This window comes from Hyperoodon ampullatus (genome assembly GCF_949752795.1).
Source record: "Hyperoodon ampullatus genome assembly, chromosome: 2".
NCBI lineage: Eukaryota > Metazoa > Chordata > Mammalia > Artiodactyla > Ziphiidae > Hyperoodon > Hyperoodon ampullatus.
Window position 1 is genome coordinate 141,709,904 of NC_136915.1, and position 23,906 is coordinate 141,733,809.

Sequence of the window (23,906 nt, forward strand, 5' to 3'; positions counted from 1 at the left end):
GGACTTCTGTTTGCTTATCTGCAAAATGGAAAGACGTGAGAATCGGAAGGGGGCACACACATTCAAGAACTTTATAAACAGATAAGGGCTATGCACATGTTTGTTTGATTTTTTTAAATAAACTTATTTATTTTTGGCTGTATTGGGTCTTGGTTGCTGCACGTGGCCTTCTCTAGTTGCGGCGAGCGGGGGCTAGTCTTCGTTGCGGTGCGCGGGCTTCTCTTGTTTGGTGGCTTCTCTTGTGGAGCACGGGCTCTAGGCGTGCGGGCTTCAGTAGTTGTGGCACACGGGCTTAGTTACTCCGTGGCATGTGGGATCTTCCTGGACCAGGGCAGGAACCCGTGTCCTGTGCATTGGCAGGCGGATTCTTAACCACTGTGCCACCAGGGAAGTCCCTATGCACGTGTTTTTAATGCATTTTCTTCCTTCAGACTAGTGTTTACCTGCACTTGCCTGTGTGGAAATCATAAGATCAAAGGAATGTGATGTGATCCTTTTGTAATTTCTCCACCTTGGGTCCAAGGAAAAGCTGGAGGAGAGTAAACCATTAATTGTGTCTCCCTGCAAGATCCTAGTCTTCTCGGAAGCTCTGGGTTAATCCTGGGGTCAGGAACCTTGTTTGGCCAGGGGAAACAGTGCATATGTGTAGGTCTTGGGCTGTCTCCCTTTCTCATCAGTGCTCCCCACCAAGTGCCCACCTTTCTGTCCACCAACAGAAGAGACCTCTCCCCACCCTCCCGTGATGAGGTCTGTGGAAGTCACAAACTGAAGGTCCAATCAACAAGGATGCTCTGACCTAACAAATACCCTCCCTCATGTGAGGTTTAAGGATTTGGTTTTGGAGCCCCAGAAGAAAAAAGTGCCTGCAGATTTGGTGTGGAGAAACCCTTCCGAGCAGGGCATTCAAAAGTTTAATTAGTGGCTGGAGGAGGACTGGATGCTGGACATTCCAGGAGTGAACGCTGGAATTCCAGGTGGGAGCCTGTTTCTGGCTGCAGCCCGGGTCATGCCAGAGGGTAGAGGTAGAAGCCTGGGAGCCAGACACAGCTCAAGGGTGGACTCGATGCTCTCGAGATAAGGCCAGCTAAGAGCTGTGAGCTCACTGAAGTTCGAAAACCAGCTCCCAGTCCCCACCCCTCCCTCCCCTCAATCTAGTAAAATTGATGCTCATCTCTGTAGTTTTGGAACATGATGGTAAGAATGCTGGTGCCTCGGGTTCTTGTGCTGGTCCTATCTCAGGCTTGTTTGCTTGCTTCCTTCGCATACTACAGACAGGGCTTTGCATAAAGAAGTGGGCTGGTGGATCACTGTTCTGCAAAGATCCCGTTGTGCGACTGGACCACGTTACCTTCTCTGAGCCTCAGTGTTCTCATCTGTAAAATAGGCATATCGTTCCTTCTTTTCCTAATAACCAAACAAGTGTTCTTGTACTTTACCTTAAATAAAGGTACTTTAAAGATGCCAAGCCTTTCTGACACCATTTTTGTGCATAAATACAAGTGATTAAAAGAGAAAGCCATTGGCAATAACTTCATCACAACTGCCACGGTGATTGTAGGACCATCCTGATTTCAGAGTTAGTAAAATGTGAAAAATACAACACCTGTGTACCTACCATCTTGCTTAAGAGAAAGAACAATTCCCAGCAGCACTAAAAGCCTTGTGTCAACCTCCTTGACCTAGCCTTTCCACCCTAGAGAAAACTGTCCTCAGTTTTGTGTTTACTCTTCCCTCATTTTTAGCTACCGTTTTTTTTAAACATGTACCCTATGCAGTCCATTGTTTGAGCTTATTTCAGAATGGTTCCGTGAGTGGAACTGTATCCCATTCTTTTGATGTTTTTAAAAATGATGAGAAGTTGATCTATGCTAATGTGTGTATCTCATTTATTTTTCACCATTGAATATTCCACTCTCTTCTTATCCTGTATTAATTGTGCTGATGGAAATTTGGGCTGTTTCCCGTGTTTTGCTGTTATGTTATTTTTGCTATAAACATTCTCAGAGTTGTTTCTTAAAATATGTGTGTTTCTCCAGGGTATATACCTGGGCAGGCAACGGCTAAGTCTAGATGAGAGTACTTGCAGTTCTGATTGCCAGGTAATACTGCCACCCTTATTTCTGTCCACTGAATAGCCCGAGGAGCCATGGCTCCTGTTCTTGCTTTGTTTAAAGACCTTCAGGGGGAATAAGCGTTTATCAAAAGAATAGGGGGATAGTAAAGGAGAGCTTCCCAGACCATAGTCTGACTTTGAGCCATGGCCCTGGGGGGCAAAGCCAGAAAGGAGTGGAGGCCAGATGGAGCACTGCTGTTGGTGCTGAGCAGGTTTGTGAGGTGAGGCTGTCCTTGCCTGAACACTGGGTCTCAGACTGTGGCACAGCTGACATCACAGAATCCACTGTGAGGCTACGCCTGTGCTTCGGGACATAGAAATTCAGACAAAACACTGCATGCATTCTCAGATTGTATGGTTTTTTATTTAAATTGCAGTAAGGAAACTGAAATGGGCTCTCCAGGGGTATTTCCCAGAGCCCTGGTCCCCTTTGCAGCTCCCAGCTCTAGGTCCTATTGATGGGCTTCAATGGTCACTGGCTCCGTGATCTCAGATGTCACACCAGTGATTTCCAGCCCCTGGCCACTCTCTGCTGTCTCTGTGATGGCCTCCATTCGGGTCCCTTCCACTGGCTTCGCCAGGATGCTCCCATGTTTATTGTGTGATGAGGCCACTGTCTTTGTTTTAAGTCTGGCTCTCACATTCCTGAAGAAAGAGCTGATCCTGCTGAGTCTCTTGGTGGTGGGACCTGAACGCGCTGGAGGTAAGCTCCTTCCCGATTTGTGCGAGGTCTTGGACTCACTGGTGATGGGAGCACGGCTGATGCCTTTGGGAGCAGTGCCCTGCTCGCTGCCCCCCGGGCTGCCGTGGCCTTTGTCCTTTTGGTCATCTCTAGTGGCTCTGCAGCCGCCTGAGCACGGGCCAGCTGCTTTGGGGATTGTCTTGCTCCCCGCTACCTTGTGGTGTCTTTCCACGGAACTGCAGAGCGAGGGGCTCGTAAGAGCTCTGTCCTCTCCCCAGTGCTCCCTTCTCTCCCTTCTTCCCTTGTGGGCCTGGGACACTCTCTGTGAGCTGCCATCCTGTTCACTCACTTTGCCTTCCTGTGGCAAAGTTGAGATGAGGGTCCCCTCATCCTCCTTGTTGGCTCTTGCTTTGACAGCCTTGCTGGTAGGTTCTGCTCCGACCACAGTCATGCCGGCGTCTGGGGTGAGGCTGGTGGACATGCTGGAAGCATACTCTGAATTGTTCGCAACTCCTGCCAAGGCCATTTTCCCGCTCCTCAGGGATGTTCTGGCAGTGTCCCCAGTGGCTATGTTGGTTTTGCTTCCTCCAGGCCCGTCGCTGGCTGTGGCTGCTATGGCCGTGCTCTGCTCTTCAGCGGCAGGAGACTTGATCACTGCCGAGCTCAAAGCACCCACTGCGGTGCCTCCTGCCACCCCTGCCGTCTCCACCTTTGTGGTTGACTGCGATGCTGACGCTTTGTCAAGCCCTGTAGTAGGTTTTGCTTTCGCAGTGGCCACATCGGGCATGGTATCGGGCTTGTGGGAGTCCAGTTGGATTCCGTGCCCCCCAGCAAAAGCTGCAGGCGTGGCCCCGGCCACCTCAGGGCACGTGTGGAGGCTGCTGACGCTCACCTGGTCCTGATGCCCCTTTCCTTGGAAATCCTCCACGGCCGGGCTCCTCCCGTCCTCCTCCTCGAACACAGGCATGCAGGTCATGTCCCAGACGGGAACGGCATAGGTGTTGCTTTGACTGTCCACTGGTGGTCGCAGGAGGTAAATCAGCTGTTCCCAATCGGCGAAGAGGTCTTCCTGCGCGTCCAGAGGGGGACACGGCTGCAGGTAGAAGGAGCGGCCAGTGGCAAGCTTCACGCGCAGCTGTTGTTTCTCACGATTGTGAGTGGAGATCCTCACGAACTCCAAGGGAAGGAGCCTGGTGAGCTCTAAGGTCTTTGCAGCCTTGTGGCTCTTCCTTTGGTGACCTGGCTGTGCTCAGCGTGGTTTTCACAACCGTTGGCCCATCGGGCCAGCAGCATGATGTCTGGGAGTGGGAGGACGGGGCTGGTGGATGTGATGCCCATGGTCACCATGCCGCCCCAGTTGTGCACGTCAATCGCGTCTCCCCTCTTCGTGATGTGGATAAAGTCGCTCTCGAATATCGGTGCGTACTTGAATATGTCGTATTCGCCCTTGTGCAGTGGCTGCTGCAGCTTCCCCGTGGTGGTGTTGAACAGGTCCACCCAGGTGCTGCTCCGGGCCGTGTGATACGGGAGCAGAGAGTCCCCACTCATGGCTGTCTTTGATCACGACAGGCAGCGCGGTTAAGGCGGGTCCCTGGCTCTTCCCTCCCTCGGCCTCACTGGCAGAAGAGCGAGCTGCGATGCTCCTGCGTCACACAGGCGGCCCTACGGCAGGTCTTCCAAGCCCGCCCCGTAGGCCCCCACGTTTGCCTCAGGGTCTCCCAGAGGCAGGGGTGTGGGTAGGGGCACAGATGATCACAGCGGGGACGCTGTAGGGCTCCTGGAGCCCAGGCTGAATCTCTTCAAGTGTGTAGAGAGTTATGGTAGGCTCCCCTCCGCCTCACCTCACTTCTGCTTCTGGGTTTTTATGTCCCCAAGAGGCTGTGGTGAACTTCAGTCCTAGTGAGAGAAGTAACCACTTTGTCAGCCTAACCCCCTGGCACAGCCTATTTATCCTCTGATGCCCTTTGTGACCTATCAGTGTCACAAAGCCCCTTCTGACGTATCACTGTCACAAAGCCCTTTGCCTCATCCCCCAGCTGCCCCCTCAGGGCAGGGCCCCCGTTCTCTCCCAAACACCCCATTGCCCCCGCGGAGGACAGGCCCATCCTGCCAGGGACTCAGGTGCGTTACCAAAATAAAAATGTCTTCAACTGGGAAAGTTTTGTGTGGGTCCTTTTTCTTTGCCTCCCCCAGATTCAGCTACTGGATGAAATCTATAGGAAGGTAAGATGATGGGATCAATTTGAACCATTTAAGCCCATGGTTTAATTGTATCGAATAAGGCAGAGTTGGCAGTGGCGATCCTTAGTCTGCCCTTTCATAGAATCTCAGTAAACGTGGACGATGGTGATTTTTAATAATAACATTAAAATTTGCTTCTCCTAGGCACCATGCTGCATTCTTCACATATGGTGGTAAGAATCCACTGAGTTTGCTACTGTTAACTACTCTTCCCAGTTTATAGGTGAAGCAATTGAGGTTGTATCTCCTGTTTAAATTCCCAGAGCTAATGGTAGCAGAGGCATTATTTGAATGTAGGTCTACCTGATTCTAAAGCGTTTGTTCTGACCCACTACAGTACTTAGCCTCCCAAAGAAAGCTTGGCCCAGCCAAATGTTTTCAAACTGGACTGATTTAACTACCTTTAAGAAGACCTATTTGGTGCAGTATGAGAAGTTGCATAATTAATTTTAATGTGTGTATATATTTCATGGAGAGAACCCAAGACAGCAATTGGGCTGATGTGGGGATTAAATTATTCACGGGATCACTCAGATCCTCCCTTCCTTTATGCTTGTGCAAACAGCCTGTGTGTGGAAACCTAGTTATTCTTAAGACATGTCCTCCCCCAGTGAAATGGAGGGTGAGTAGCCTGAGATGTAAGCTTTGATTCCAAGAGCCTGCCAGATGCTGTCCTGTAGTAACCTCCCTACCAGGCAGAAGTGGTTTGGAAGCCTTGACACCTGTGGGGAGCATGTACCATTAGACATCCTGCTTCTTTGCCACTCCCACAGAGCTAGTCAGAGAATAAGTGATTTCTATATTGTGACTTGAAAGTTCTGAGAAAGGCCCTTGCTCCCAACTCTCTTTTCTCCAGTTTGATGTTATGCTTGAAATCCCACCATAGAGATTCATTCCTTGAGGGTAAAGGCTATCTTTCTGTTAAAATACACACACCTGGGCTTCCCTGTTGGCGCAGTGGTTGAGAGTCCGCCTGCTGATGCAGGGAACGGGGGCTCGTGTCCCAGTCTGAGAAGATCCCACATGCCTGTCTGGGAAGATCCCACATGCCGCAGAGCAGCTGGGCCCGTGAGCCATGACTCCTGAGCCTGTGTGTCCGGAGCCTGCGCTCCGCAATGGGAGAGGCCACAACTGTGAGACGCCCACGTACTGCAAAAAAAAAAAAAAAATACACACACCTGTCCCTCAACAGATGACTGGATAAGCAAAATGTGGTCTCTCCATACAGTGGAATATTATTCAGTCATAAAAAGGAATGAGGTACTGATATCTGTTACAACGTGGATGAAGTTTGAAAACATTATACTCAGCGAAAGAAGCCACGTATTGTATGATTGTATTTATAGGAAATACCCAGAAGAGGCAAATCCATAGAGACAGATATTAGATTAGTGGTTGCCTAGGGCTGGAGGGAGCAGAGAATGGGGAGTACAGGATTTCCTTTTGTGGTGATGAAAAATTCTGGAACTAGATAGTGGTGATGCTTACACAGTATTGTGAATGTACTGAATGCCACTGAATTGTACACTCTAAAATTACAGTGGTGAATTTTATCACACACACACACTCTCCTGCTCAGAACCTTTTTAGTTCAAAAACATAGCTTTCCGCTTTAGAGAGGTCACCTGTGTGACCTTGTGTATCCTACCTAGCTCTCCACTTCATCTGTAAAATGGGGATAATAACAGTTGCTGGTGAGGATTAAATGAGATAATGCATGTAAAGTATTGAGCATATTGTCTCACTCAATAAATGTCATCTATTATTGGCATTAATTTCAACTGGCCCTTTAAGCTTCAGTGTGAATTCCTTCTTGACAGCAGTTTTCGGTAAGACAAATAGAGAAGCTTCTGTGGTTAGAGCCACTATGAGAACTCAAAAGGATCCTCATTGGACAAACCTGGCCTCCTCTGAGGTTTTTTCTCAGGCAAATCCATGAAAACACTTTACTCCACGGAGAAACTGCTTGAACACAACCAAAGAGTATGGGATGCGGAAGAGAGGAAAAGCTTGGTATGGGTTTGGGTTTCAGGGTTTCTTCAAAGCCCGTGGGAGAAATTCAGATAAAGATGGAAATAGCATTTTAGCTCCTGGCAAAATGTGGAAGTTTCAATTCCAGAACCCTTGTCCTGGGCCAGAACCCTTTACAGCTCTTTATTCTGAAGTAGGCGTCAGGCCAGATCTCAGGGAAAGGCCAGGGGACAGGATGAGGGTGGGAGACAGGAGGGAGTGTGGGCTGTCCATGCCCTGCCACTGTGACATCACAACCCCAGCAGGTGGTGGCCCAAGGAAAAGACCTTGTCAAACCAGGTGTCTGACTCTGGCAGATCCCATCCAAGTTTATTCTTTCAGAGCCCCAGTTTCCCTCTCTGTCGAACGTGAAACTAGATGAACTAAGCAAATTGATGGTAAATACTTATTAATCCTTTCTTTTTAAAGTATGGAAACATAAACTTGGTTACAGAAAACAAAACTATTTTTAATGTATTTGTTAAGAGAACTCACAGTTCCACTGATGATTTACATGCGTTTCTCAGATCAATTTTTCTTGCCATTGCCACTTCCCCCTTCCTTCCTCTCTAATTCGTTGTTGTCCATTGGCAGCTTTAAAACTGTCTTAAGTTTCACAACGGCTGATTGGTGGCTCATCCAGAAGGTAAATGCAAGGAAATTCATCCCCCTCCACCAAGACAAGGAAAATAGATTATCTCCTGAAAGAAGTGGTAAACGGTACTTCCCCCAGATGCTCTGTGCAGGTTAGGAACTGCCCCTGATATGTAGTTAAAGCAGCAAAATTAGGATGCCTGTGTCACAGGTGATAGTTTAAAGGAGCTATACGTGAGTTCAAAGGAGCAGGCATGCTTCATGTGCATGAACATTCAAGGAAGCGAGGATCTCTCTGAAAAATGGCATTGGTGGCAGAGTAGCCAGTTTTTATTCCCAGCCTGTGAGTGTTACTTATGTGCACAGGGAAAGAGCAAGGGACCCTGGTTCTGTTCCAGACCTAAGGAATCATATGCTCTGGAGATTCCAGAAAATTAGGTGGACTATTTTCTTTGAATTATCACACCTATCCTGTCTAAAGTTATACTCTCTCTTCCTCCCCATCCTCACTGCCATTCTTTTCCAAATTTGAAATACCTATTTGCAACAATGAGACACAAACTTGGACCTTATAAGAGATGTAATTCAAGTGAACACGAGGAGTTCTGTGACAGATTGTAAGGTTCAAGTTGAGCAACAGGTGTACATTTTAGGCTTTTGTATATTCAGAGAAACTGGTAGTTGAGGTATTCAGATTTTATATCAAAATTCTATCTTTTTTTAATAAATTTATTTTATTTTATTTTTGGCTGTGTTGGGTCTTTGTTGCTCTGCACAGGCTTTCTCTAGTTGCGGCGAGCGGGGGCTACCCTTCATTGTGGTGCGCAGGCTTCTCCTTGCAGTGGCTTCTCTTGTTGCGGAGCATGGGCTCTAGGCACACAGGCTTCAGTAGTTGTGGCACACTGGCTCAGTAGTTGTGGCGCACGGGCTTAGTTGATCCATGGCATGTGGGATCTTCCCAGACCAGGGCTCGAACCCGTGTCCCCTACGTTGGCAGGCGGATTCTTAACCACTGCGCCACCAGGGAAGCCCCCAAAATCCTATCTTAATATCAAACAATCTAAAGGATATGCTTGCTGTTGTGTCCTAGGGTTTGTCAATGAGAAATTGAGCATCAGAAACCACAGACTGAGGAATAGGATTGAAAGTCAAAAATCCCACCTAGTGGCACCCCAGAGAACAAAGAACAACACCTGCAGAATATTTTCAAGCTCGAGACCACCCCCTACACCACCATCTCCAAAGGAGAGGGGAGGGAAATGGTTAGATCTCAACAAACAACCAATTTAAAAGAACACAAACCAGCACAACACTTAAGTTCACCATGTCTTGGTTCCAATATTTATTATATTGACAGGTTAGGAATACTAGGATAAATAAGTAATATCTTCTTTTACAGAAAATTGTAATGATACTACTGAGTAGGATTAAACACTCTGAGGATTTCACAGAAACGTCAGAATTTAAACAGACAGTAGCCAGAGTCCTCGTGGCCAGTGTGAGTGACTGTCTCACAGCTATAAATGCTCTGGGCCCGATTTCTACAAACATCTGCATGACAGAAACAATGCCATTAACATCTAATAATGCTAAAGCCTAGGCATCACCTGGCTTCAAATGCGTCTCCACTGATTGTGGTTTTCAACCACAAGAAAAGGAAAATGGAATATTCTTTGGCTCTTCCGGCCTAGAAAAAATTCCTGACCTAAGTCACTGAGCAGAGAATCCTAACCCTTTGGAAGCTGGACTCTGTTTCTGCTTTCTTCCTGTGACATTATAACTGAGTTGCAACAGAGGACCTGCGTTAATGCTTGGGTGCCAAGGGGAAGAGGCCTTTTCTGTTGGCACAAAACTGCAGTCAGTCCAGGCTGGCACAATTCTGTTCTCCTGGAGCTGACAAGCTCTTCTGGCCACCTGAATACTTTGCAAGACACTGCACGTGCTGATAGGATAGCCCCCCCCAAATTCTCAGAAACCAGATCTGAGGAAAGTCATGAGAAAGTCACAGTGGTGTTGTGTGGCGCAAACATCAGAAGAGCACAACGCCTAGTTTTGAAACGAACGCCTTGCACACGGTAATTCCTATACAGAACAGCATATTTGCTAGAAAGCACAACCCTAGCCATCGCACAGCTTCACAAAATGCCATTCTCACTCCACGTCCCCTATAAGTGACAGTGGCAGCGGCAGCAGAGGAGGTGGCCCCACCCCACCCACCCAAGGTACAGGTGCTTCTTCTGCATGAATCCTAATGGTGGGAGGCCTAGTTTTTGCAGAATCCAGATGAAAGGCAGGCAGGACCCTAACCAGGGGCCATCTGGAGAATCCAAAGAAGGCCAAGATGTTAAGGCCTAAATTCTGGAGTTGAAGAAAAAGATGCCCTTGTTGCCCTGGTCCAGAGTCCACTCGGGGGTAGAGTGGAAAGGTCCGGCTGAGTCACCGAGGGCCCTCCCGCCTTGATGGTTCTTTGCTGCTGGGATTCAAGAGGTGCACAGGAAGTCAGATCTCCAATGACTTCAGGGTTTCAGATGTAAAAGGAGGATTCGATGAGGACTCCGCAGTTGCCCCATACCACGGCTGCTTAGCTCTGCAATGTTCCCTCTTTTATCTGTTGGATAAAAAGGTTTCTCTCATCTTCTGGAGTCCTCCCATTCTGAGCCCGGACAATGCATGTAGGCCGGTGCAGGTTGAGCATGTATATCAAATGCTGCTTCTCATTCTTGAGCTCCTCAATTTGGGCCTTCAGTTCGGCATTCACACTCTCCAGCTTCTCTGACTCCTGGGGGACAAGGAGCAGAGGGATTAGGAAGGGAAGCCACGGGCCAGTGAGGAACGGGGTGGCCTGCTGGTGGCCCCTGGGTGGCAAGGGGTAACAGCTGGGACACGTCGGGGCTCATCAAGCTGGGAATGGCTGCTGGCTCCCTGCTACAGTGCCCCACAAAGCCGGGACAGCAGCATTAGGTTTGGAAGAATCCAGAGCCTGGAGAAGCCTTTGAACTTGGAGGCTCCTTCAGAGATGCCTTGAGTTTCCACTCAAGGTTGAGGCAGGTTGTGACCCTAATAGTAACGAAACAGCAATAGAAGCAATGGCAAAGAGATCTCCTTTGCACAAGTACAACAGCCCATGGGCAGGTCTTCTGGACCCAAAAGGGCCTTGGGGACTGGAAGACAATCCAGACTCATGGTGCTTAGTCTTCTGTGAGTCACTGATTTCACTGGGAAGCTCATCTCCCCAGAAAGAATGTATAGCAATAAACAAAATGTCTTAATTTTCACTGACCCCCTGAAGCAATTGACAGAACCCTTGGGGACCTGTGGAACCTGGGTGAAGACTCTGCCCTGGCCTGGCTACACTTGGGAGAGGGGACACAGCCACTGGAAAGACTGCATCACGGCCTGCTCCAGCTGCCCGCAGATGCCGTTGCCACTGGTGCTTCTCCCTTCTGGAAGGGGAGCCGGCTGAATGCAGCTGGGAGCACAGACTATTGGATGCACCAAAGAGAAGGGCTGCAGAGTTAAGAACAAGAGAGGAATGCAAAGAAAGTGTAACCTCTGCCTGTAGATTAAGGAAATAGCTTGTTTGAAGAGATTAATTAAAGGCTTTTCACAGTGAGCCAAATGAGAGGTGGCAGCTTCCTTTTCTGAGGAAAATGGGCGAGTGAAGCCTCTTTCACTGGACTGACGTATCCTGTACCTGGAGGCTTCTGGACGTGTATGGACCGGCCGAGGGGAAATATGGGCACCAGATGATCTTGTGGTTTTTAATTCACACACCTGCTTCTTACACATCCAGAGTCACATTCATTGTGCTAACAGCTTTGCTACTTCATCGTTCTGCAACTGGCATTTCTGCTACCAGCTACAATGCCCTTCCTGGGAAAGCACTTCTGGGCGGGGGCTTTCAAACTCCCCTTCCTTAGGTGACGTGAGGTTGGCTGGGGACAGGTGTGAGCAAGAGGAGGGAGCGAGGCACACAGGCACTCACTTTCTGCAGGCACTCTGTCTTCTCCTTCTTCTTGTTTCGGCACTTGGCAGCTGCAATCTTATTTCTTTCCCGTCGCCTCTTTTTCCTTTCATCTTCTTCAGGGGCTACCTGTAAAATTCAAGAGGCACAAGCTTAATGGGAGGTTAGAAATTCAATCTACCTCAAATACACTGCCTTTTATTTCCAGCTAAAACTGACAAACTGGGGCAGCCCTAAAGAATTCGGGAGAAGTAAAGCCCTAGACTTTTGCATGCAACGTCTACACACACACACACACACACACACACACTCAAGAATGAATAATGAAAAATCAAAGAACAGTTAAAATTATATTGGCAATATTAGTAAATAAAATTTATTTTACTTTTAAAAAGCATTTGGATTTTAAAATAGGAGTTTGATATTCAAAGTGATAACTATTGGTTATCAACTAGAGCAAGAAACAGATTTTGTTCAGTAAATATGTCCTTTCCCCTAGAACCAGGAATGACCTCAGGAATATCACCTTGCCACCCATTCCCCCTGCCTCTTCTTCGATTCATCTCTGTCTTCACCTGGAACATCATCATAGAACCTCCTTCCTAAATTCAGGAGAAGCCCGTGCAGCTCCTGGAGAAGAGGAACCCAAGCCTATTCCCCAACCAAAGTGGCATTATCAGCCCATGGCTGTGGGTGTGCCACCTGTGGGTGTAGAACTAGAACCATCCATTGATTCATCCAACAAGTTGATATTGATCTCTTCCTCTGTGCCCCACCCTGAGCCAGCCCTGCAATCCTCAGAGAACAAAACCCTGTCCTGCTTTACCATCTGGTCCTCTGTGAAGTTCACTCTGATCCTGACTTTGCCTAAGGACTGATGGGGAACCAGCAAAGTCTGGCTGCTGGACTTGGCTCAGAGACCAGAGTCCAGCGGGAGTGAAGCACTCACAGTGAGCAGAATGGGTGATGGTTTAGGCCACTAATGTCAGAACTTTGTCATGTCACTTGTCACTGCTCCAGACAGCAGGAAAGACCATGGGAGCCTCACCGCAAATCAAAGAGATCCTGGGACGCCACGATCACCTCACCTCTGACTTTGGATTAGATGACACTGACTTAAGGTTGGGCTGAGATGGAGGCTTTACAACGTAGGGAAACAAAGCCCAAGGGGGAAATACGATGAGAGGCATTTCTACCTTTTATGTCTTGGATCCCAGACCCACATAGGCAGACATTGGGTTTAGACTAAACTACCTTTGAATCTCACCTTTACTGCCTATTAGCTGTGAGACCTTGTGCAAGTTACTATGCTCTTTTGAGCCTCAGTTTCCTCATTTGTAAAATGGGATCAATAATCTTACCTATCCAATAGGGTTGTGATGAGGGTCAAATTAGTTAATATATGTAAAACCCTCTGCACAGGGTTTAGGTGCTATGGAAGCTTTAGTTATTAGCATCATTAACCTCATCATCAATGTCTTCATTAAGAATTCAGCAAGTCTAGAATTTCCTTTGCAACTAACTCTACAGATATTTTTGGATAGGGGGGAGGATTCAAAGTATTCTCATAAAAGGAAGTACTTGAAAGTAGAGCAAATCTCAGAGTCACAAACTGTCACTGGAAAAGCCTTTCTAAAGGCCATTTAGATCAATCCCTCACTTTATTGATTTGCAAATGAGGCACAGAGTGGCCAAAAGTAATGTGCCAAGGGAGGCCCAGGAATCACCAGCTCATGGTCAGCAGACCAGTAGGCTACAACACTGGATGTAAAACCCAGGCCTGTGGCTCCCGGTCCTGTGTCCTCTCTTGGCCACAGCTGCCTCATTCCACCATGCTGCATTCCCAGAGGTGCCTGGGATCTGGGGAGGAGGCTCACGCTGCCCAGATACACAGGATGCCCGTGGGTTTCACAGGCTCAGTGCCTTAAGTTGAGAATTACAGCCACCAAGGAGACCAGAATTCAGCTAGGTCATTTGATGCATTCTCTTCCCAGTAGAAAAATCTACTTGTTAAACTGACCTAAGATCAGAAGGTCACTTGATGAACAAAAAATCACACTACATGAGTTGGATGACTTTAAGACTGCTTCCATGAAGCTGGCTGCCTGCTTCTTGCTCTGGAGAACCCTCCAAATATCCCTCCAAAATGCTTTCCTTCCTTCCATGGCACCCCACTACTTCCACTGCATCCTGTAATTTCAAGATTTAATTAAAAAATTAAAAAATTTAATTAAAAAATTTTTTTTAAATTTTTTCCTTGAGTGTCCCATGTTCCCACCCTGCACTTTCCAATATTGGACTGGGCACCAGTGACTTGCCCTGAGGTTAACTGGGGTACAGCCAATGCCCCTAATGCTGCCTTAAGGATATAGCATCATATAGTAGTCCTGCCTACCATTCACTGAATGCTAACACTCAGCCAGGCCCTCTGCTAGACCCTTAACAAATGCCATCTCATTTAACCCTTAGATCAGTTCTATACTGGAGTCATTATTTACACACACACCCCCTTTCATAGAATCATAAAGATTCCTAACCAACTTCCTTTAAAACTCAGTTCTTTTCTGGCCAGGTCCACTACCTCTTGCCTAAAGGCAGTGATCATGCCAGTTAAGTGAGCTTGAAACACTCCCATCTTTCATCCATGAGGGGGAGGCCGACAAAACAGCTGAGACCTCAGCTCTGAAGTCCTCGAACCACCACAGCATTGCCAGCAAGCACCTCCCAAACTTCTCACCATGCCTGTTACTCCAGGTGTCTTATAAAAGGCTGCCGAGTGGAGAACAGCACAAGCGTCAGAGACAGAAGTGAACTTGGAGCAGAACCTGTACCGAGGCTGTGAGCATGGCCGACTGGTCCTTGCTCCACAGCCTGGCCACCTGGGTTCTCGTAGTGATGAAAACAATCACCACACTCTCTGCTTCTTCAGAACAACTGGACACAGAAGGTGATCTCATCGAGACAGTCTCATGGCTTTCAATACCATCCATATGCTGATGGCTTCCAACTCTATCTCTGGCCCCGACTCTCCTCTCAGCTCCAGACCCACGTATCCAACTGCCTCCTTCCCACCTCCACTTGGGCATTGAACAGGATGGACGCCTGCTCTTGTCCCGCCCAATGTCCTGCAGTCCCAACCTCAGCAGCAAATAGGCTCTCCGTCTTTACTGCTGGTCAGGCCAGAAATTTTGGAGTCACCATTGACTCCTATTTGGAGTCATACCCGATGTATGACTCTGGGAAATCAGCTGTACCATCAAGACAGATCCAAAAGCTGACAACTTCTCAGCACCTCAAGGCCCTCATCCCGATGCAGACCCTCTCGTGTCGGTACCCTGCTTCTGCCCTCGCTCGTACTGCCCATTCTCGACTCGACAGCCAGGGTAATCATTTAGGAATATTAGGTTAGACCATGTCGCTCCTCTGCTCAGAAACCCTCCCAGGGGCTCCCCACCTCACTCTGAGTACACGGCGTGTCTTTACAATAGCCTACAACACCCAATGTGATCTGGCCTCCACCCGTAAGCTCAGCGCCTGCCTCACTCCCCACCCCACAAGCGACCCCAGCCACTTGGCCCTCCTTTGCTACTGGTCCTGTGCACTCAGCACACCCCTCCCTCAGTGCCCTTATTCTTGATCTTTTGCCAGATACCCATATGGCCCTTATCCACCCCTCCTTCGAGTCTCTGCTCAAAGGCCATTCTATCAGTGAAGCCTCCCCTGAACTCCTGGTTTAAAACAGTAACCCCACTCCTACCCCACTCCCCTGTCCCCCTTTGCTGCTTTATTTTTCTCCTTTGCCTGTCTCTCTTTTATGGATTTACTTATCTTGTGTGTTGTCTGTCTCCTCCCAGTGGAAGGTAAGCTCCCTGTGAGGGCAGTGATTTTGTTTTATTCATGGCCAAAGCCCCCTGCCTAGAGCATGCCTGGTGCATGGTAGGTGTGCAATAAGTAAGTGCAGAAAGAAAGGGCACCCCTGGGAGAACCTACCTCGGCTTTGGTGACTGACATCTCGAGGGGTCTGCCGCTGACGGTGACTGACTCCAGCGCCGAGGACATCCGGTGGCAGAGGTGCTTGCTCTGGATGGCGAACCTCAGCTCTTCCTTGACAAAGGGTGTCAGGTTAGCAAAATCCTCAAACACCAGTGACCCAGGAGGGGACAGGCAGGGGACGATGGCAGAGGCACTGACTTCCGAGGCAGAGACCTGGCCTGGGTGTTGAAGCATCATTTTGCTGAAAGACACATCAAAACCCAGACTACTTCAGGGATTTGGGGGCATGGGATCAAGGACCCCCCGCACTTGCGACCTCCAATACCTGAGCCCCACTCCCAGAAGAAGGTCCCATTAGCCCTCGGCCTTCTGCTTTGTTTTCATTTCACACCATCCTCATCTTGAGTAAAACAGGTTCTTAAAATACACAGCTCAGTGATGTGGATAAAATGTGTAGTTGAAGTTTATAAGGGGTGACGTTTCAGGCTATTCTGAATTCACAAGAGCTATTAGTATTGGCTGGAGTGCATATATGCAAATGTAGCCTCAAACAATCCTGAAAGAGGAAGAGCGTTAAAAAAAAATCAGTGAGACTATTATGTAACCCCATTTGCAGTCTCCTTTTCAAAAAAAAAAAAAAACTTGGAAGGTATCTGAAATCAAGTTAAATCTATCAGTGAGTGGAAGTAAAAGCAAGGAGTGGGGGACCTTTGAATTTAGCAAATATATCTCTGAAGCTTCCCCCTTGGGAAGTTGGATCCAAGTCATTGAGAATGAGGACAGTAACTGTAGCAGGTGCATTTCTTCGCCCCAGTTTGGCTGGGGTGTGGGAATTCAGGTCACAAGGGACTAGAGTGGCCCTTTCTTAAGGTAAAGGTTGGTGAAGCAAAAGACCTCAGAGTAAAGAAAAGTGAGGAGCTCAGAATTTGGACCTCCTTTGGGGAGTGCTGTTCAGCCCTGTGATGTTTGGAAGGGCTTGGGCTGGGCTCAGAGGGGGCCTGGGACTGGCTCTGGCACTAAGGAGTGGTGTGACCCGAGCTCTCTGAGTCTCAGCCTTTATGTGACAAATGTCTGGGAGCTCCTACAGCACCGGGATGGAGTCTCCGCTGTTGCTCTTTCCAGACCCTGACCCAGCCCCTGGCACCGTCTTCTCCCAATGCCTGCTGACTGCTGGAGACTATCCAACTGCATACATGAAATGAGGAACGGGCGGTTAAATCAAATGGCCTCTGAGGTCCCATCTACCCCCTATCATTCTACAGCCCAGGGAAGACAAAGGGACAAAAAAAAAAAAAAAAAAAAAAAAAGCAAGCAAGAAAGGGCAGAAATAGTAATGGTTCCATGGTTCCAGTTTGGAATAGCCTTCCATAAATCTCTTCCTGCTGTATACTCCCTCCAGCAGTGGCCATCCCCCCTCATCCCTGCTTTCAGTTCTCCAGGGGCGATGAGTGTGGGGATTCTCAGGGCAGGCGGTCCCCTTGGAGCATCCCTCTCAATCCGGGGACCTGAGGTCATTAGCTAAATCCAGACAGACAAGAAGCCCTTTGGCAAGTCGCTAACATTTCACAAGTGCCTCCTTCATTCCAGAAACCTTGTGTGCCTTATCTCACTTAATCTTCATGAGAACCCAGTTAGGTCCTAGTCCCATTTTACGGATGAAGTAACTAAAATTTAGACAAGCTAAATAATTTGCCCAAAGTCATAGAGTTAGTATGAGGCAGCATCAGGATTTGGAATTAAGTTTTACTCCAGAACTCATGCCCTAAATTTACAGAACATAGAATATTATTCTAAATTGTAAAAGCAAACAAAAAGCCAGAGCAAACTTTTCTTGAGGGTTGGGAGTAGGCATGGGGATGGGTGAGGGTCCTGGAACTGAAGTGATGGAGGGGAGACTAAGCAAAGAGCCATGGGGAAAATGTGAATTCTGTATTGAATTCCTGAGCTTTCTCTGCCTGGGTGCACACTCAGACTGCTGCCTGCATTCAGGGAGTATGTGTTACTGAATCTTTTATCCAGGAATTCCCAGTCTGGGGTCAGAACATCAAGATTTGAAGCTCACTTCCTTATGCGTCATCATCTTACCTCCCAGAGCCTTCTCCCTCCTCTGTAAAAGAAGTCTAAAAACAATCACCCTATTTTCCCAGAGTTGTGCAAGGCATTGAAGAACTAATACCTGAATATGCCCTGGAAAATATAATGCAACTAGGAAATATGTTATTATTGGGCCTCCCAGAGATCTGTCCAGCCCAGGACTGGCTCTCCAACAGATGCTCTGTGGGGTCCAGGTGGGTGGGTGGTTGGTCACTGTCTTTGATCTCAAACACTTCTGAATACAACACCCTGACCTCTACATCCCCCTTAAGATCCAAGATACACTGATGGTGGCAAGAATTCCAGGCCAATGAACACCACCGTTGTTGACTATTCAGAGAAACCCAGGAAATGTATGTGATTCTCTTCCCAAAGCCCTATGTCCTGAGTCAGAACTGATATTCTTCTATCAGTTGAATCCTGTAATCTTAGGATGTGGGGAGGAGACTTTTCTCATAAACTCTGAGAAACCAGCTCTCCAAAGCCAGAGGCTTAAGATTCTCCCATGCAATTGTGTTTTCCCTCCCTTTCCAACATTATTAAAAACCCAGTAGTTCAGGGATGGATTTCAGAGCTACCACTGGGCTGGCCTTTGTCTGAAGGACTGCATGGCTCCCTTCTGCACAGGCAGTTTGAATTCCACCACAGTTGAGCGTAGTTCCATTTCACCTCCCAAGTTTATTAATGAGCTTTCAGGGCTTGGGGTCTGCTGTGTGGGATTTTTTCCCCCTTCTTAGTGTAAAGTCAGCAGTCCTGATGAAAGAAACTGAAGAATGCCAGTGGTATGGAATGTTTTTATGAAAAGCATTGGGTGGGCTTACTTGAGGATGGAAACAGGTTGTAAAAATGTTTAAAAGCCTTTCAGAAAGTAAAGCAGTTGTAACTGTAACGATTTGGGTTTTTCCTGCACTCAGCTAAAGTTCAGTTTCTTGAGATACTTTCTAGTTATTTGCTGCCTCATTCTCTTAAAATGTGATCAGCCTAGACTCAGGCTGTGCCCCTACAAGAAAAATGAAGTTAAACCTTCAGTTTTTCAGAAGGTTGAGACCCTTGAACATCCCCCTTTGAAGAAAAAATTTTAGAGGATTTTCTGAGCTGACTTTCTGTACTGACCTTAAAATTGTCCAGACTTATTACAAAGAACCTGCATTTTGCTTCTCTTCATTATCTCTAATCAGAAATCGTGTCATATAATCGGTAGTTTCATCATTTTCAAGAAAGTGAAACTTTACTCATATATTTCTTTAACTGGAAATTCAGCTCCCAGATTTTATTTCCTAGTAGCTGCTACTACCTTGAATTTTCACTTTTAATTTTCATTTCTTTCCACTAAGCACTGCTCATAAAACATCTTATAGTAGGTAGCCAGTTCTTTCACTAACTTCCTGTCTTGGTCTTTCTCCTAGCCCACTGGAAGTGGGTATATAGACACTGCAGTTGTAGGTGTAAGGCTAGACATCAGGACAGAGATGACGCTTGCAGGCCTATCACTACCACTCACACGCTGAGCACCTGCTGGCATGCTTTCTGGACCTCAGTCACCTCATGTGTAAAATGAGACCAATACCGCCTGCCCCAGTTCCCCCCCAGGGCTGTCAGGAAGATCATATGAGATATGTGAAGGTGGATTTACACACATCCTGGGTAGCCATTATTACTGTGATTTCACTTTCCCCATTTCAGGGGGGACTCATAATGTTGCTGTCAATGAAGCTGAGCCCCATTAATCATGAATTAACTGGAACCATCAAGAAATTCAGGTCAGTCACAGACAGCTTCTTTTGCACTTTGACCTCCGGGCTCTTGGTGCACCAGATCAATTCCACCCCACTATTTGCTGGCCCCAGCTTGTCCCCACTGGTCTTAAGTACTAGAGAAATGACCAGGTCTCACACGTGAAACCATTTCCGGTTCCTGTCGTGTCCTGGCTGTGTACTTCCTCCTCCCCAAGCCGAGTAACACTTGGAACTACTGACCCTGTCCCATGCCCAGCCCATTTGAAAAGGGAAGAAATCATGAGCTCTATCCAGTGGGATAGAACACCCAATATTAGAGTTGTCTAGGTCAGATCTTCATTTTGTAATTGAGTAAAATGGGGTCCAGGAAGGTAAAGTGACTTGCCCAAGACCATAAAGCTGGCGAGTGGCCCAGGCCAGGCCAAGCTGTTGACCATCCACCTGCTGCTCATTTTGCTTCATCACCAACAGAGATTCAACATCGTGAGGATCAACCAATGAGGCAAATGGAGAACAGAGCCATTGGCCAGGTAGATGAAGGGTCAATAGTCCTAGGAACCTGTACCCACCACAGAGGAGGCTTTGATAGGACTAAGACAGGGAGGGAGTGTAGAAGAAAGGGGACAATGGGGAGAAAAGACCAAGAGGGGGAGAGAGAATGGTGGGGTTAAGATAGGAAGGATCTGGAGGCTCCAATAGCTGCCACAGGTGCTGGGTACTGTATATTAGTCACACTGTGTTCCTCGGGTGCTGCCTGCGGTGTTACCTCTGAAACCACCCAGACAATAATAACTGCAAAACCCACCCCCACCCCAGTCTTCATCCAGGATATCCTCAAAGCAGTAGCATTATTCTACAACAAATGCTACATGCAAAACAGGGGGACAGTCATACCAATTTCTCCTTCATTTAAAGTTAAGAGACAGAGGCCCCAAGCATGTGACCGTCACCCACACTGAAACAGGTGCATTAAGAGAGCACCCAGATTTTCTAGCACCCAATTTTTTTTTTCTGGCTCCATCAAGGGATTAGCAGCTCCTTTATTTGTAAGAAAGCATGTGCGATTTGGAAATGAAATTAGGAAAAAGAAAATGGTTAGAAGGAAAGGTGATTCGATCAGATGAAAAGAGGGTGGGGGCAGCAGAGAAGGAGAACCATTCCAGTGAAAAGAACGTGGGGAAGGGAAGAGATGCCCCACAAAGAAGTCCCTTTTCCCCCACTACCTCGGAGGCCGGCCAGTGACATCCAAGCCCCCTCATTCAAGTCACTCAAGTCCCCTCATCGGTCCCTTGTCTTTCAATTACACCCCCTTAGAATCTGAAAACATTCGTCCAGACAGGACCCTAATGGTTGTCCAGTCCAACCACCACCTCGTGCCCGCAAACAGGCAGAGGGGCCAGGAGTGTCTATATGCGCACATTTCCCAGCTGGGGATATTGAGTGAGGCCCAGGACATCAAGTGCAGTGTAAGCTCTCAGGGTCCTGGCCCCTAGACCACAGAGCCAGTCTCTCAATTATCTGAACTGGCTTCGCACTCTCGCTTCCCCCCCGCCCCCCCAACCACCACGGTGGGTCTCCCCGGATGGAAAGCAGAGAAATCCGCGAAACGCCAGAGGAAGAGCTAGAGCTTGAGTCACAGGTACTAGAGAAAAGCGTGTGAGAAACTTGGGACAGGAAGTCTCCGGCCCAGAAACTCGGCATCTGTGCCGGGAGCCTCTCCGCCTTCTGCCCTAGGGCAGCCACATGAGCGCGCACCACCTCTGTAAACTTACCCAACTAACTTTCGCTCCGGGCTACCGGCGCTGTCCTGCCTCCCGGCGCTCCGGGGCGGGCAGGGCGACCCCCAGCGGCCGCGCGCGCGACCCCGGCTCGCCCGCTCCTTCCCCATTCATTCCGTTCCGCCCCTGGGGCAGCCCTTCCGCGAGCCCCGGCCTCCGCGCCTCTGAGGAAGGCTGGGCTCGCAAGTGGCAGTGCCCGCGCACCGAGCAAGGGATGGAGCCGGTCGGCGAGCCCGATAGGCTCGGACACCCTGAGCACCCACCACCCGTCGACCGCTCCCAGGGGGTAAGTAAACGCGAGGGAGGAGAGGAGCTGTGCTCCGACGCCAGCGGAGGAGCGGGAGCCCGACCTCTCGGTTGCCGGGAACATTTCGCGCCCCAGGTCAAAAGAGAAAGTTCTTTGCGATAAAGTTTCTAAAGCGCCGAGAAGCAGCGGTGGCTGGGAGAAGTTCAGCCAGAGTTCTTTCGAAGCCAGAGGCTGGGGCAAGTGTCGGGGGTGGGCGCAGGGGTCGGCGACTGGTTACCAGAGGGGCGCAAAGAGAATGAAAGCGAGCCACCCTTGCCGCGCTCACTCGGCTTCCAACGCTCACCTCCTGGCTCCACTCGGGGCGCCCAGGGTCCGGAGGGCGGGCGGGGTCGGGGTGGGGTCGGGCTGTTTGTGGGGCCGGCGGGCGAGCACAGAGGGCGCACAGCCGGCGCGCAGGCTGGCGGGTCCGCTGGAGCGGCGGCGCGGGGAGAGCGCTGTGCAGTGCGCGCCTCGCTGCGTGCGACTGTGGCTGGGAGCGCGTTGCATCACCCCTTTTATAGCCCTCGGGCTGGCGGCGCGCCCTTCTCCGGGTTACCAGTCCCAGGCTGACGTAATGCTATTAATAGCTTCCTCCGAGAACCAGCCGAACTAGGCTGGGCGAAAGCCGGGGTGGGGTGGGGGGCGGGGAGGAGGGGCCAAAGAGGAGGAGGGAAAAAGAGGGACCGGTGATGCAAGCTCGGGAAGGAGCCGGCCTGGGAGCGTTCTCCCGGCCTCGCACGCCGGGACACACGCACCCGCCCGCCCTCTCTCTCCATATCAGGACCGGAGCCGTCCGGGCTGGCCGCCAGATGTGCGTACTCGCCGCTGCGTGTTCCAGGCATGAGCCAATGGTGCCCAAGCCAGCGACATGACTCCACCGCGCTGGCATCTCTCCCTCCGCTAAGTTGCGGAGGGGGGAGTTTGGAGAGGCGGGTCCTGGCCGCTGCCCAGACTAGGTGAGGCTGGAAGCGAGCAGCGACCTTTCTCTAAAATGCGTGGTCATTTTCTGGCGCTTCGTGAAAATACTCCCTTCGCAGTCAAAAGCCTCCTTCTCAAATAGGGGACGGGATAGGAACAGAAGGATTATTCCCCAGTGTGGGAGAAGTGCTCAAAGGCACCCCTACGGTGAACCCACACCGTTACCCGCCGGGGGTGACCTCTGTGGCGGGGACCGTGAGAAGTCTGTGAGTTAACCCAAGCGCGGAGAGCTCCGCGGGCACTGTGCGCCCACGCCCGCAGCCCCGGCACACCCCACAGGGGCGCACATGCGGAACCGTCTCCCGGCAGGTTGGGAACCCGACTCTGAGGCCAGGCCTAGTGGTAGGACCCTATGGGGTTAGGATTTTTTTTAACAACCCCAAAGCGTTTGAAATTGACAGCGAAACGAACAAGCCCGTGAAAAGATGAGAGACCTGGAAAAATCAGAGGCAACTCAGAGAGGGGCTAAGAGTAAGGCTGAAGCCTAGAGGCCAGGGAGAGGAGTAAAGAGAAGGTGCTTTAGTCTCCGCGGGCAGGGCGGGGCGGGGCGGGGCGGGGGTCGCCTCGCTCTCTGGCAATGTTGAGGGAAAACCCATCTTCGGCTTTCCTGTGTTTTTCTGCGCCCAGAGAGGATTGAGCTGGGACCGGACGGACTGGACTGGGGACGCACTAAGTGCAGCGGAAATAAGGCCCCGCAGCAGAAATCCTTTTCGCCCTAAAGCCGGTGGCGGGAAGGGCGGGGTCTCGTGGCCCAGATTCGAGCCGAGCCTTCAGCGGAACTGGATTTGAACCTTAAAATCGATTTCCTAGTACCGATTCCCCGACCTCAGCTGTCTAGGCTTCGAGAACCAGAGACCTTGTCAACTGCTCACGGACTAATAGGTGAACGCGAGTGTGGCCAGCCATGTTTCGTTACCGCCCGGGAGGGAGACCCGTGCGCGCCCGTGGGGTGTAGGGGCACCTGCTTCCACCTGCCTTTAGGGAGGGAGACGGCCCAAGGCCATAGTTTGGTAATTTGGGGTAGGAACTAGAAGGCTCTCAGAGCCCAGATCTCTCCCGCAGCCCCACCCCACCTGCAGCCCTCGGGTGTTAACAGTCGTGAAGGAGGGGAGCTGTCTGTCTCTGTCTCTGTCTCTGTCTCTCTCTGCCTTACACACACACACAGTCCCGCACCCTCGGGGAATCTGTCCCTCTCCCCAGCCTCTCCGATTGCCCAGCAGCCTGGCATAGATACCCTCAGAGTTACAGGTAAAACTGAGTCCCCCGCACCCAGGTTCCTCTCCCCCGAATCCGAGCCTCACCGGGACACCCCCCGCCCCAAGCTTCGGGGCCCAGGACAACGCGGAGAGCCGCCTTGGAAGTCCCCCCACCCCCGGCCCGTCCGGGAGCCCAGAGGTTCCACGCAGGATCCCGGGATGTTGCCCGGGACCTCACCGG

The 23,906-nt window shown here is 49.8% G+C and overlaps 1 protein-coding gene and 1 pseudogene across 2 annotated transcripts; both read right to left on the minus strand.

Annotated features, from left to right (window-relative positions):
* Positions 1 to 2,565: 2,565 nt before the first annotated feature.
* LOC307065752 (Golgi-associated RAB2 interactor protein 4-like) lies at positions 2,566 to 4,343 on the minus strand (annotated as a pseudogene). The gene is made up of 2 exons: positions 3,620 to 4,343; positions 2,566 to 3,343 (listed from the first exon to the last, which is right to left on the minus strand). The product of its transcript is annotated as a Golgi-associated RAB2 interactor protein 4-like (transcript).
* A 5,878-nt stretch (positions 4,344 to 10,221) lies between these two features.
* Positions 10,222 to 21,319, minus strand: ATF3 (activating transcription factor 3; the record flags this gene model as incomplete). The annotated part of the gene is made up of 4 exons (XM_079696697.1): positions 21,200 to 21,319; positions 15,595 to 15,838; positions 11,626 to 11,733; positions 10,222 to 10,419 (listed from the first exon to the last, which is right to left on the minus strand). The coding sequence occupies exons 1-4, from the start codon at positions 21,313 to 21,315 to the stop codon at positions 10,222 to 10,224; spliced, it is 666 nt and encodes a 221-aa protein (XP_079552823.1). The 5' UTR covers positions 21,316 to 21,319.
* Between the last annotated feature and the right edge of the window lie 2,587 nt (positions 21,320 to 23,906).